The following is a 12,783-nucleotide window of genomic DNA, read 5'->3' as shown; positions in this document are numbered from 1 at the left end:
GTCTTGACAAAACATTTACGATGAAATCATGAAAATTCATAAGATAGAAAAAATAAAGTTAGTTTTATTTTTTTTATTTTTTTATTTTGTATGTAAGAACAGAAATGTTAAACATTGAGTTTGAAACAGTTAGAAAGATAGACAATGACACCAAAGTGGTTCGAATTGGTGATTTAAACGTAAGATACTCAAAGAAATACAAGAAATATTCTTTGTCAGACATTATATCTCCATCTGGAAAGAAAACATGGCATTGGGTTGGAATTGCTTCAACTCAGAAAATTTTGACAAGAAATCCTGAGCTTATGATATCGGTAAGATTCTATGGAACTACAGCATATCTCATTGACAAAAGTCTTATACCAATAGTTTTGTTATGGATTGACCCAGTTGTTGGATATAACTTCATAACATATGGTTCATTCGATACGGAACGTTGCAGTGAAGGCTTACTTTACATCGTTCAGAAACCGAAGGACTTCAATACAAAGAGATATAAGATAGGAAGAACATATAATATAACTCAAAGATATGACAGTACAGTCAATAGAGTTAAGGTTGTGTTCGTTAACGATATGAGAGCTGCAGAAACAGAACTACTTGAAAAGTTTGAGAAAATGTATGGTGCTCCCACGAAAGGTAAAGAAACGTTTGAAGTAGATGAGATAGAGAAAGCTATAAAATTATTTGACGAAGTTGCTGAAAAATACATGTAAAGCGTTTATTTTTGGTCTTTTGTGAAAGTCAGAAAATAACGCTAATTTTTTTCTAACAAATTTTTTTATTTTGTATGTAAGGACAGATATGTCAACAACAGAGAACACAACAACAGTTATAGTCCATGAAGCTATAAATGAAGAATATGAGTACATACAGTTTAACAAACAGTTACGTCTCATTCGTTCGGTCAAAGATGACATGTACCAAATGCAAAGTATTTTGACAGCATGTTTTGCGCCAGATACCAAGCTTCCTAAAGACTGGTTTAGGAACCAAAGCACTATTGAACTATTAAATGAAGCTGAAAATTCGACTACGGATTTTCTCGTAGTCGCAAAAACTCGAGTGGGAGAAAAACCCCAGTCGCCAAAACTCTATGAAAACAGTGAAGAACAGCGAGTGGGAGAAAAACCGCAGTCGCCAAAACTCTATGAAAATCGTGAAAAATTGCCAAATGGTTTGAGAGGTTGGTATGTACATAGACTTCTTGTAAATGCTGTTGCAATGTGGGCTTCGCCTCGTTATGCTTGGTATATTTACAGACTTCTTGACGAAATTCATAGACAAGAACGTGAAGAGATGGAAAAGAAACTTCATGCAAAAGATGAAGTCATTGAAGCAAAAGACAAAAGCATTCAGAAAAGAATACCACGTTCGGTACCAAAAGGAAAGGAAAAGAACTATAAGTATATGATTTATACTGAAGAGATGGAAAATGAAGAAGACAGAGATATGGTTATGTTGCATTTAGTCAGAAGAAACAACAAAAGCTTTTACGACCTTGCTAAGATTTACAAATCTGACAGAAATTGGTTCTATCGCGAAAACTTACCGATTTCAATGACACCGAATGAAGATGTGAAACAAATAGTTCAAGATACGTTACCTCAAACACACTATGATATTAAAGGTTGTACAATACTTACCTTCAAAGAAGATTTGCCGCTACTGAAAGAAAAAATAACAGAGTATTTTGACAACTTCAAACAAGCAGAGTAGATGAACCATTTATTTTTCAAGCTTGACACCAAAGATGGCTCAGGTAGCTCTATAAGGTAAATTGTCTTGTCAAATCCTTCTGGCATTCCGAGTCCTTCCTTCCGATAGGAAAATATTTTCCATCAGACAGGAAAAAATTTTCCATCAGACAGGAAAAAATTTTCCATCAGACAGGAAAAAATTTTCCATCAGACAGGAAAAAATTTTCCATCAGACAGGAAAAAATTTTCCATCAGACAGGAAAAAATTTTCCATCAGACAGGAAAAATTTTTCCTTCCGACAGGAAGAACTCTTCCAGTTGTCCGTCCGTAAACCATTCAAATTTTCGAAAATTGAGAACTTTTTGGTCGAACTTCAGAAAAAGTTTTTCCTTCCGACAGGAAGAACTCTTCCTTCCGACAGGAAAAATTTTTCCATCAGACAGGAAAAAATTTTCCTTCCGACAGGAAGAACTCTTCCAGTTGTCCGTCCGTAAACCATTCAAATTTTCGAAAATTGAGAACTTTTTGGTCGAACTTCAGAAAAAGTTTTTCCTTCCGACAGGAAAAAATTTTCCATCAGACAGGAAAAAATTTTCCATCAGACAGGAAAAAATTTTCCATCAGACAGGAAAAAATTTTCCATCAGACAGGAAAAAATTTTCCATCAGACAGGAAAAAATTTTCCATCAGACAGGAAAAAATTTTCCATCAGACAGGAAAAAATTTTCCATCAGACAGGAAAAAATTTTCCATCAGACAGGAAAAAATTTTCCATCAGACAGGAAAAAATTTTCCATCAGACAGGAAAAAATTTTCCATCAGACAGGAAAAAATTTTCCATCAGACAGGAAAATATTTTCCCGACAACTGGAAAAATTTTTCCTTCCGACAGGACACAAACGAATGTCCGACGTTCCTCTTCCTGAATGTCTTCCAAAGCCAGAAGAACCGACAGCCCCAGCACCACAACAGACTAAGACTAAACACTTACATTTTTTACGCTTGACTTTTTACAATTTGAACTTTGTTCGCGTAGATATGAATTCTGAAAGAAGTATGAGGGTCTTGTATGACTTTGTACTTCTCCCATAGTTCATGTCTGTCAAACTTACCTGCCATGGACTCTTTCATAAGTTCCATGAAATCGTCTTCGGACAATCCGGGGAAAAGTATAATGTCAGTAAGTATTCTTTTAACATCCTTACTTAAACTCTTTGCTGTCTGTACACATATTACGACTGAGATGTTAAAGTGTCTGAGCTTCTTAAGAATTCGACACATATCTTGTTCTCTGTTCTTTAACAAAGGATGAGAAGCAAAGTCATCTAAGATAAGAAGAACATCTATGAGGGTATGTCTTCCAATCGTAAGATTGCAATTTCTTCGAAATGTATTCTATCTCTTTCTGTTTGTTTCTGAAGTGTTTCTTCTCTAATATTCTCTGCATTTCCTCATTTGGGTCTTTAAACTTCGAATTGACATACTCATTTATAGCATTGTACTTCAAAACTCTTCTTTGGTACTTCTTTATCCAATCTAACAACTCAGTATCCTTTATACATACTAACTTAGACTTCTTTATAATATCTTTGAACGAATTGACGGTTTGATCGAATTGACCAGAAGTACTACAAATGACTACTAACTCATAGAATGGGTTCTTCTCATCTAGTTCTTGTTGTTGTGCAGCCATTTTAAGATAAGTGAAAGTCTTACCAGACCCAGGCGGTGCAATTAGACCTGTTATACCATTCTGAGCAAATAAGAACTTTTCATGTATGGGTTTTATCTGAGCATTTTCTAACTTCCTCTTGTTCTTCTTCAAAACATTCTCAAATTTCTTGTCAATGTCAGCAAACTTTTTTTCTAACATATTTTTAGAAAAATTAAAATTTTTATCTTTTAGAAAATGTCTAGTGATTTCGCTATCTATATTCGAGACAAGCTTTTTGACTCTAAAACTTCTGTCGACCATAAAATCTTACATAGTGTAAACAAGAAAGGTGAATTTGTTCTAAAGTTCTGTTTCTGGGAATATGACAAGAACCATAAAACATTAGGCAGAGAAGTCTTTAAGTTTGTCAATGACAGACTTGTTGACAGAGATGACGCCGATTGGAAAGATGAAGTCCAACAAAAGTTCTTAGAATGCAAAGAAGGCACATGCGCTGTTCTTGAAGATGAAATAGAAAACAGAATAGAAGAGCTATTAAAGGACAAAGAACTTTTACATAAATATGGTTCTGAGAAATTTGACATAACTCCACCAGAGAAGAAGAAGAAGAGAGAAAAGAAAGAAAAGAAAGTAGAAGAGAAGAAAGAACCTGAACCAGTTCCAGAGAAAAAGAAATTTGACATGTAAAAATAAAATTTTATTTTTAGAACATTTCTGGGTCAATGTCAATGTTCTCTTCCTCTTTAGGAGCAAACACTGGCTTAGACTCTAAAATCTTTTTACCCAATTTACCTTGAACTTCAACTATCTTAGACTCATAATATTCATAGTCGTCTGCTTTCTTTGGTTCATAAGGTATAACAAGTTTGTATGCTTTACCTTCTTTAAGGTTTGAGAACCTTCTGTCAAAATTTTCTTTGACTGTTAACAAACCTTCTATGTCTAAGTCTTCAAATTTCGCACCATTTTTAGTCACAATAGCAAACTTAACTGGTTCGATGTTCCAAACTTTGTCAAATGTAGACTTTTCAAAATGGTAGAAGTAAACATTCAAATATGCGAATGGAGCTAACTTATCTTTGACTTCTGTCATGTACTTATTTACTGAGATGAATTTTGCCATCTTTTCTATCGGATAAAAAAATATTTTTTTTAAAAAAATGTTTTAAAATGGTATGCCATATAGCTTCTTGAATTTGTTAAGAAGTATTTTAACGTTTTTTCCATCTGTATCTCTAGCGTTTACATAAGCATAGCCATTAGTAAAACATACTTGTAATTTTCTATAGTTTACGCCGGTATAAAAGTAGAAAGAGTCTTGTTCTTCGCTATAGTAGTAAAACTCAAACGTATGCTTACCATAGTCTGTAATTTCAATTGTTTCATCTTCTAGTTCGTCGACAAATTCGAATACAATATCTCTAATTTTGCCTCTGTTCTTACTGTTTTCAGAACAAGTGACCCAGCGTAAATTTTCAAGTCTATTGTCGTTTCTTATATGGTTTATATGGTCTACAAAAGGTAGATTGTTAGGGTTCGGTATAAAATGAGTTGCAATGACAACATGTTTAAAATAGTGTTTTCCACCAATCCTCATCCTAGCATATCCGTTATTTTGCTCCCATTCGCTTAAAACTCTTTTTGTCTTTTTGTTTCTGACTTCAAATGACTCACAACAGTGAATTTCATATTTCTCATCTAACAAACAAGTTTTCCAACAGTCTTTTCCGACAGACTCAGCGTACATTTCAAATAAAATAAAAAAATATTTTTTTTGAAAAAATGTTTTATTTCATGCAATGTTTTACTTCTCATCTAACAAACATGTTGTCTGACGGTCTTCTCCAACAAAACTCAGCGTACATTTTTATAAAAATAAAAAAAATATTTTTTTTATTCTTGACTTTGTTGTTGCATTTGTTGTTCTTGAGCTATTTGTTGTTGAAGTTGTTCTTGTAATACAATACTTTCACCAGTTGCATCTTCCAATTCGAAACTTTCTGCCGTCATTGACAAATACATAGGACATAAAAGTTTTACAGGAACAAAGTTTGCGTCAACTAATGTCAACGTTATACTTGCCAAAGTGTTTGAGTTCACTAAGGTTGAAAATTCTGCATTCGAATGAACAATAGGCAAACCAGCAGAGAAAGTATTGTTTATACGCATAAGTATCTTTTGGGTCATAATAGTTTCTGTCGACATTCGAATAACACTTTGAACCTAAGTTTGAAACAATATATAAAATAGGTGTACTTAAAGTCAATGGAACAGACATTCCTTGTATGACACCTTTTCCTGTTATAGGAAATTGTTGGTAGTAAAACCAGATATAAGTTTTTGTATTATAGCTCATATCGTTTATACTAAACTCAGTCGGACATCCAAACATAATGAAACCTGCTCTAGTTGCAGCACATGTTACATCCGTCCTTAAAGTATTAAATAAGTCAACAAACCTGTTGGTGGTATATCTGAGTAAGTATCTTCAAAGGAGTATTTTTTACCATTCACAACAATAAAATCTTCTGGTGTCAAAAGAGCAAAACAGGCTTTAGTCGTCATTGTGTTTAAAGTTAGTTTACAATACCGTCCTTGAGGACTTTGTAAGTTTGTTGTTATAGAATTATATGACTCGGGTTTTTAGTCGTAATAGTATAAACCATTATATCTTCTGCCATTTACTTAGCAAATAAATTTTAATGAAATGTTGTGGTCGTCAAATATTTTTATGACGTCTGGGAAACTATACTTTAAGTTCAACGTTTCACCTCCTTTCATAACGTATATCTTGTCAATGACATTATATGAAACACCACAGCAACTAACGTCGGGTTCTATTTCTTTGATGTTTATATCGTCTGCCTCTGTCAAAAGTTTCAATAGTTCTTTCAAAACTTCATGAGGTGCAATGACATATGAGTTCACTTTTACAGGGTTGTGTTCGACCAAGTTTAACATTATACCTAAAGCTTGACAAATCTTCTCCTGAGTTTTAAGCTTATCTTTCAGTTGTTTGTAGTCATTTCGAATATCTGCAACAGAACTTAAGTCTCTGCTAACTTCAGGATATGTTGGTTGTTCTTTTACAGGAACTATTGTTATACCATCTTCGTCTTCGTATGGTTTCCCCACTTCAACATCTCTGTCTTTGACATTGACAACAACACTTTGACTGTTTGTTTGAGTTGGTGAATTTAACTTCACATCTGCCACCGCCATTAAACCTTTTGAAACACTCACGCTTCTATTTTTCGGAAATGACATTTTACTTAGAATAAAAAGATGGACGTATTCGAGTATCTCTTCGAATTGAAGCAGAACAAAGTTTACACACACAAACAATACAAATACATTGACAGAATAGTTCTTTATACAAACAATGGTAAATGTTATAGAATAGCAGTCTTTGCTGAACCTAAATATTTTCATAAAGCAAAGAAAGTTGGTAATACTGAAATGGTGAAAGTTCTTGAAGCAGAACAAAAATATAACTTCAAAACTTACAGATATTTCTAAAGGAAAGTTTATAATACAATATTATGTCAAAACTGGCGTACTGTCAATATTTGACGGAGAGAAGTCAGTTCAAGAACAACTTACTGACCTGCTGCCAAAATCTGCTCGATGGAAGCTGTCGTTATGCCAATCTGAGGAGCCCCAGCAGGTTTCATCGAACGAATCTTCAAAAGAGCATCTTCCGTGAAAAGTGCTATTGGTTTTGTAAACTTCTTTGCTCTCAGTTCATCTGGACCGTCTCTGTCACCAGTATATGTATTTGAACTGTACCAACAGTTGAAATACCACCCATAAAGTCTTCTGAGTCAGCAAATGGAATGCCAAGCCAAAAGTTTGAACGGTCTCCATTTGTATATTGAGTTTTTTGACCTCCTGTATGAGTCCATACTTTCACATATGGCATAATAGAACTTTGCATTTCAGGGTTAATGGTTGTTGTGAAGTTGTTGTTAAAGTTCATAGCATCTAATGTCAAGTTGTATGACCTCATATCCTCAACTGTAGATATTCTTCTCTTGGATAATATTGCCATCTATGTTATATGATATTTAATACCAGGTTGTAGAAACAAGAATAGTCATTTATAGTTCGTCTGAACAGTACAAAACATAGTATCTGCATGTTTCATTGCAGTTGAAGGCAATATCTGTTTCTGCACCTGGGTCAGCACTTTGGTTTCCAACTTCACCTGCAAAGTCTTTGACAGATATTTGGTGTATAGGGAACATAAGTGGAACTGCAATATATTTGGCAGCTAAAGCATTTGAAATATCTGGGTCCAACATATAGACTGCAAGTCTGCTTTCTATTCTCTTGCATTCAATTTTCGCATGTGAACTTAACTGGTCCCAAGCATCTCCAGCAGCATTGAAATAATAGTTTACTTCAGTGTTGAGGTTTGAGAAACCAAAGTCTAAGTCAACTTTGTTTTTGCAAAAGTCGGCGAATGACATTTTATTTGTTCCCACTACTTCTGTAAGAGTGAATGGGTCTTGTGTTGGTGCAATGACTAAGTTATTTTTGCTTGGAGTAAGTTCGATAGAAATTTTCCTGCCCAGTTTGGCAAGTATCTTAAAAACCTGAAGATGAGGAAAGATGACAAAGGAACTCTAAGTTTCAGTTTTACTTTGGTTACTGCTGCTGCATTTTGTCCAGAAAGGTCAACATAAACTCCTGGAACGTTAGGGTCAAGTCTTCTTATTTTCTCAATAGTTGCATACTGTCTGTTTGTTCTCTAGCTTGTGGTTGTACTGAGTTTCTCAAAGCGAACCATTCATAGTTTGCCCATTTACTGTTTGAACTAAGTCAGAGTTAGAATATATCTTATATCCCATGAAAAACTTCTGGAGCATATTGGTATCCGACATAGAAAATTCCATTGCAACCTTTCTTGTCAGACAACTTGGCAGAAGGTTTTATTTCAATGTCTTGTTCCACGTATAAGAATGAGTTGTCAATAGAAATTATATGAAACCTGTCGCAAGCAATATCTACTGTTGTTGAAGAACCTTCTCCAAACTCACCTACGTTTCCATAAGAAACAGCAGTTGTATATTCGTAAGTTCCAGGAACTATTTCTGACCTTCTAATGGCATTGTCGCATTCGTTATACCATTCGAAACATTTCCATTCATAGCATCCAAAACTGTTGGCGTTATATTCTGAGCGGCGTACATTTCATATGGGTAAAAATATAGAATAGTTGGGTTTATGTGTCATAATAGAACCCGCGTGGACCAAGCTTTACTTTCTTCCTGACTGAGTTTTTAACTCTTCTTTTCCTTCATTGCCCTCTGCTTGAAGTTGTTGCATCTTTGCCTCATGTTCATCTAGTATGTTGCAAATTTTCCATGCCCTTTTTGCCTTTGGGCTCTGGTCGCCCATCTCAGGTAACCTATATCCTAGAAAGAGTTTGTCATAGTCTGTATTTGGTCTTCGCGTATTGTTTGCATGACTCTTTCCTGAGTTTCCGGTTCAAGCTCTTCAAACAGTGCTGTCCATATGGAAATGCTCGTTTCCAAATATATGTTTTGTAGCCATTCTGGTTTTCTTTCCATGTTACCAACTATATCTTTTGTGAATGGGAAAGCTTCTACCCAATCTTTCAGTCTTGCGTCGTTTATTTCTGTAGTTGGTTTGTTTTGTCAAGGAACATGTTTTCAATACTAACATTTCATCTGGTACTGTCCATTTGAGTTTTCTTAAATATTCATCCCTTCTCAGTTCATTGTCTGCAAAGTAAGTTTTTATGACATTTTGTAAACCTTTCGTTTGCAAGGTCATGTACAATAGGTTCTCTTCCTTCGCTCTCCCTAACTTTCTTTCTAAACTCTTCACCAAATATACCATCTTTATGTTCTGTGTAGTTCTTTGAGATAAATGTTCTAGAACGTCAGTGTTATATTTCCATCAGCCATGTTCATTTCATACTGGTCCAAAATATCTGCATGTTTCATATCTTTCAATGGCATTAAAGCCGCGCTTAAAATACCAGCTATATCTGGTTCACCATTGACTTCCATTGCGTCTACAACTTCTTGAATTGTGGTTGTAAGTTTATGAACCACCTATCCGGGTTAGCTTTATGACCCCATCTCATTGTAGTTCCATCGTCTGCAGAAACAAAAGTAGGTTTGTTTCCATCTTGGTTAGGTTTCTGAATGAACTTTAAACAATGTTTCATTTCTATATGTTTTCTTGAAATTTAACCTTTTATTTTCACCGAGTTCATCCGAAGATTGAACGTTAAATGCTCGTAAGTAAAGGTTGTTGTATTTGTGTACATTTTCTTTCAGTACTTCCATTCTATGCTGAATATTTTCATCTGGTGTGGAGTCTTTTGTATGTCGGCAAACATTTTTTCGATATTCTTCTACTATGTCAGCCGAATTTCTTAGACTCTTGGAAAGATTCCATATTCACCTCATGCTCTTGTTGAGGGTCAAGATTTTTCGGCTGTTCCAAATCTTCATCTAGTTCTGTGAAGTTAGTTTCCAAAGGAGTGACTTGTTCGTTTCCTTCAGGCTCTTCTAGCTGTTGTTGCTGAACTATTTCTTCCATGTCTGGTTGTATCTGAACTTCTTCCTGTGGAGTTTCTTGTACCTCATCTGGCTATTTCATATATTCCGAGACCGTTTTCAACAATTTTCCCTATCTACGTCATCCGCATTCATAAGCTTTTGTTCTTTCGTTCCGTCTCTATTTTTTACGCGTTTCATGACGAAAGTTGAATTGTCATTTAGCTCTGACATCAAAATATCTCGGAGTAAATTCATCCATGTCATTTGGATGATTGCTATTAAATCATATCCCTTAGCGAGCTTGTATTTTCCAGGTTTGAGATTATATCCGTTTTGGTGCTGAGCCATAAAGCTAAATAGGTTCGGGTCAGTATTTCCATCCTTGAACTTTCCAATAGCTTCTTTATATCTGTCACTAAAGTCAACAGTATCTGGGAAACCACACTCTTCTTTAAGCATTTTTAAGAATTCTTGGTTTTCCTTGTTCTCTACTTCTTTATGTCCTTGCTCTGTTTGTGGTTGTGTGCAGGGTTTTGAACTGTGGTTGTTGTGTAGTGTTTTGAACTGTTGGTTGTTGTGCAGGTTTTGAACTGTTGGTTGTTGTGTTGGTTTTGGTGCATGCCTGTGTCTGTGTCCATGTGACGATGTAAATGTTTTAGGTAGTCCTGGTGCAGGGCTTCTCTTGGAGGGTTTGGTGGTATATAAGTTCCACCAGCTGGCACATATGTTCCATCTGCAGCATAATGTCCTACCTGACTTTTCGTTCTTAAGAAAGCATTTACTAGGTCTGTTTTGGTCTGTTGTAAACTCTTTTCTTGACTTTTCACAACAGTTGCTCTAACGGCGTCATAGGCACTTTGAACTGCCTGTCTCGTTGCTGCATCTGTTATTTTCGTCATATTTTGTGCTACTTCTTTTAACTCTTTGTCGAAACCTTCAGACTTCAGTTTCTTTCCAGATGAGAAGTCGTTCACTTGTTTCACCTTACTATGAAGAGCTTCGAAAGCGTTCTTAAAGTCAGCATTTGTTAAAGCTTCATTTGAACTATCTTCATCCGCTTGTATTTTGTCCTTATTGACCCTATGAGTTGGGCTGCTTTAGCGTGGCTTGGGCATCTAACCAGTCATTGTTAGCTTTTATATATTCTGCGCTTTTCATTGCCTTTTGCATAGCCGCGTCGTTATTTTTACTTTCTTGTGCTAAGTTTTCATACTGTACGGTTTTGGTTTTGCAACTGTAAAAGTTTTTCTGCCTTTACATTTGCTTCAACTTCTTTTTTATACTCATCGCTATCCATATGTTCTTCAGGGCTTTTTGTTTTATCTCTTCATCTTTCAGTATTTTATATTGAGTAGTATGGTTTTTCAAAATTTATGACATCTTGTTCCATTTTTGCTACTTCTGCTGCTTTTTCTGACACTTTTTTCGCATATTTCCTCTGTACTTAGTTCTTTCAGTTGTTCTTCTTCTTCTTTTTCTCTACGTTTAACTCATTGAGTTTCTTTGTGTGTCTGTCATATTCTAGTTTCTTTCGTTTTCACTTATTTGCTTCTGTATGTCTATGTTTGACTTTTTGACATCTTATTTGATTTTTGAGTGAACTCAATTCATTTGACTTTGAGGGTTATAGGCTGTTCCGTCTGCAGCTCCACCATAGCCTGCCATTTTCGCTAAAAGTGCCGCTCTTAAACCTCCACTCTGTGCACCAACAACTCGGTTTAAAAGCATAGGATTGCTTGACATTTGTTGCAACATAGTGGGGTCATTCAGCATTTGTTGTTGCAACTGTTGTTGTGGTGTCAGTCTTACTATTGGATGTTTCAATGCTCTCTTCCTCTTACGTATATTCTTACGTAGCTTACGTGGCATTTTAAGTGAAGTTAAAAAGCGGTTTTTGACAGATGTTTTATTGTGACTTCTTCGTAAAGACTTTGTTGAGATTTCTTCGTAAATGAGTGTAAATGACCCAAAAATATATTTTAGGGTAGAAGGGTATATCTAACCTCTTTTCTAACCTCATTTCTACCCTCTTGAATTTTCATGAATTTCTTCGTAAAGACTTTATTGTGACTTCTTCGTAAAGACTTTGTTGAGATTTCTTCGTAAATGAGTGTAAATGACCCAAAAATATATTTTAGGGTAGAAGGGTAGATATAACCTCTTTTCTACCCTCTTTTCTACCCTCTTGAATTTTCATGAATTTCTTCGTAAAGACTTTGTTAAGACTTCTTCATCTAATTTCTCATGAACTTTCTTGTCTATGTTTTGTTGAGATTTCATCGTAAAGACTTTGTTGAGATTTCTTCGTAAATGAGTGTAAATGACCCAAAAATAATGTTTAGGGTAGAAGGGTAGATATAACCTCTTTTCTACCCTCTTTTCTACCCTCTTGAATTTTCATGAATTTCTTCGTAAAGACTTTGTTAAGACTTCTTCATCTAATTTCTCATGAACTTTCTTGTCTATGTTTTGTTGAGATTTCATCGTAAAGACTTTGTTGAGATTTCTTCGTAAATGACCCTAGTAGTATATTTTTGGTGTAAATTTCATGAAAATTCAAGAGGGTAGAAAAGAGGTTAGAAAAGAGTTATATCTAACCTTCTACCCTAAACATTATTTTTGTCTGATTTTACGAAGAAGTCTTGACAAAACATTTACGAAGAAGTCTTGACAAAACATTTACGAAGAAGTCTTGACAAAACATTTACGAAGAAATCTTGACAAATTCAAGAGGGTAGAAAAGAGGTTAGAAAAGAGGTTATATCTAACCTTCTACCCTAAAACATTATTTTTGTCTGATTTTACGAAGAAGTCTTGACAAAACATTTACGAAGAAGTCTTGACAAAACATTTACGAAGAAGTCTTGA

At 34.9% G+C, this 12,783-nt stretch overlaps 6 protein-coding genes and 1 pseudogene across 7 annotated transcripts, besides 1 other annotated feature; 2 read left to right on the top strand and 5 right to left on the bottom strand.

The window, feature by feature from the left end:
- Positions 1–3,877: part of a mobile genetic element that runs on past the window's edge.
- TVAGG3_0526460 (organellar and viral DNA polymerase type B) lies at positions 306–716 on the top strand (the record flags this gene model as incomplete). Its single annotated transcript, XM_001300592.1, has 1 exon — positions 306–716. The coding sequence occupies one exon, from the start codon at positions 306–308 to the stop codon at positions 714–716; it is 411 nt and encodes a 136-aa protein (XP_001300593.1).
- Positions 805–1,719, top strand: TVAGG3_0526450 (KilA, N-terminal/APSES-type HTH, DNA-binding family; the record flags this gene model as incomplete). The annotated part of the gene is made up of 1 exon (XM_001300593.1): positions 805–1,719. The coding sequence occupies one exon, from the start codon at positions 805–807 to the stop codon at positions 1,717–1,719; it is 915 nt and encodes a 304-aa protein (XP_001300594.1).
- On the bottom strand, positions 3,092–3,574 carry TVAGG3_0526440 (P-loop containing nucleoside triphosphate hydrolases family; the record flags this gene model as incomplete). The annotated part of the gene is made up of 1 exon (XM_051237453.1): positions 3,092–3,574. A coding segment is annotated over one exon (483 nt), but the record flags the coding sequence as incomplete, so codon positions are not given.
- Positions 3,878–4,079: 202 nt separating the features above from the next.
- On the bottom strand, positions 4,080–4,499 carry TVAGG3_0526420 (protein of unknown function, DUF4108 family; the record flags this gene model as incomplete). The annotated part of the gene is made up of 1 exon (XM_001300596.1): positions 4,080–4,499. One exon carries the CDS (start codon positions 4,497–4,499, stop codon positions 4,080–4,082), a length of 420 nt encoding a protein of 139 aa, XP_001300597.1.
- Positions 4,500–4,541: 42 nt separating this feature from the next.
- TVAGG3_0526410 (His-Me finger endonucleases family) lies at positions 4,542–5,123 on the bottom strand (the record flags this gene model as incomplete). The annotated part of the gene is made up of 1 exon (XM_051237452.1): positions 4,542–5,123. One exon carries the CDS (start codon positions 5,121–5,123, stop codon positions 4,542–4,544), a length of 582 nt encoding a protein of 193 aa, XP_051095276.1.
- Positions 5,124–5,269: 146 nt separating this feature from the next.
- Positions 5,270–5,545, bottom strand: TVAGG3_0526400 (uncharacterized protein; the record flags this gene model as incomplete). Its single annotated transcript, XM_051237451.1, has 1 exon — positions 5,270–5,545. The coding sequence occupies one exon, from the start codon at positions 5,543–5,545 to the stop codon at positions 5,270–5,272; it is 276 nt and encodes a 91-aa protein (XP_051095275.1).
- Positions 5,546–9,320: 3,775 nt separating this feature from the next.
- On the bottom strand, positions 9,321–11,784 carry TVAGG3_0526390 (annotated as a pseudogene). The gene has a single exon. A coding segment is annotated over exon 1 (2,464 nt).
- Positions 11,785–12,783: the final 999 nt, after the last annotated feature.

This window comes from Trichomonas vaginalis, chromosome II (genome assembly GCF_026262505.1).
Source record: "Trichomonas vaginalis G3 chromosome II, whole genome shotgun sequence".
NCBI lineage: Eukaryota > Parabasalia > Trichomonadida > Trichomonadidae > Trichomonas > Trichomonas vaginalis.
This window is presented reverse-complemented; position numbering and strand designations above follow the sequence as displayed.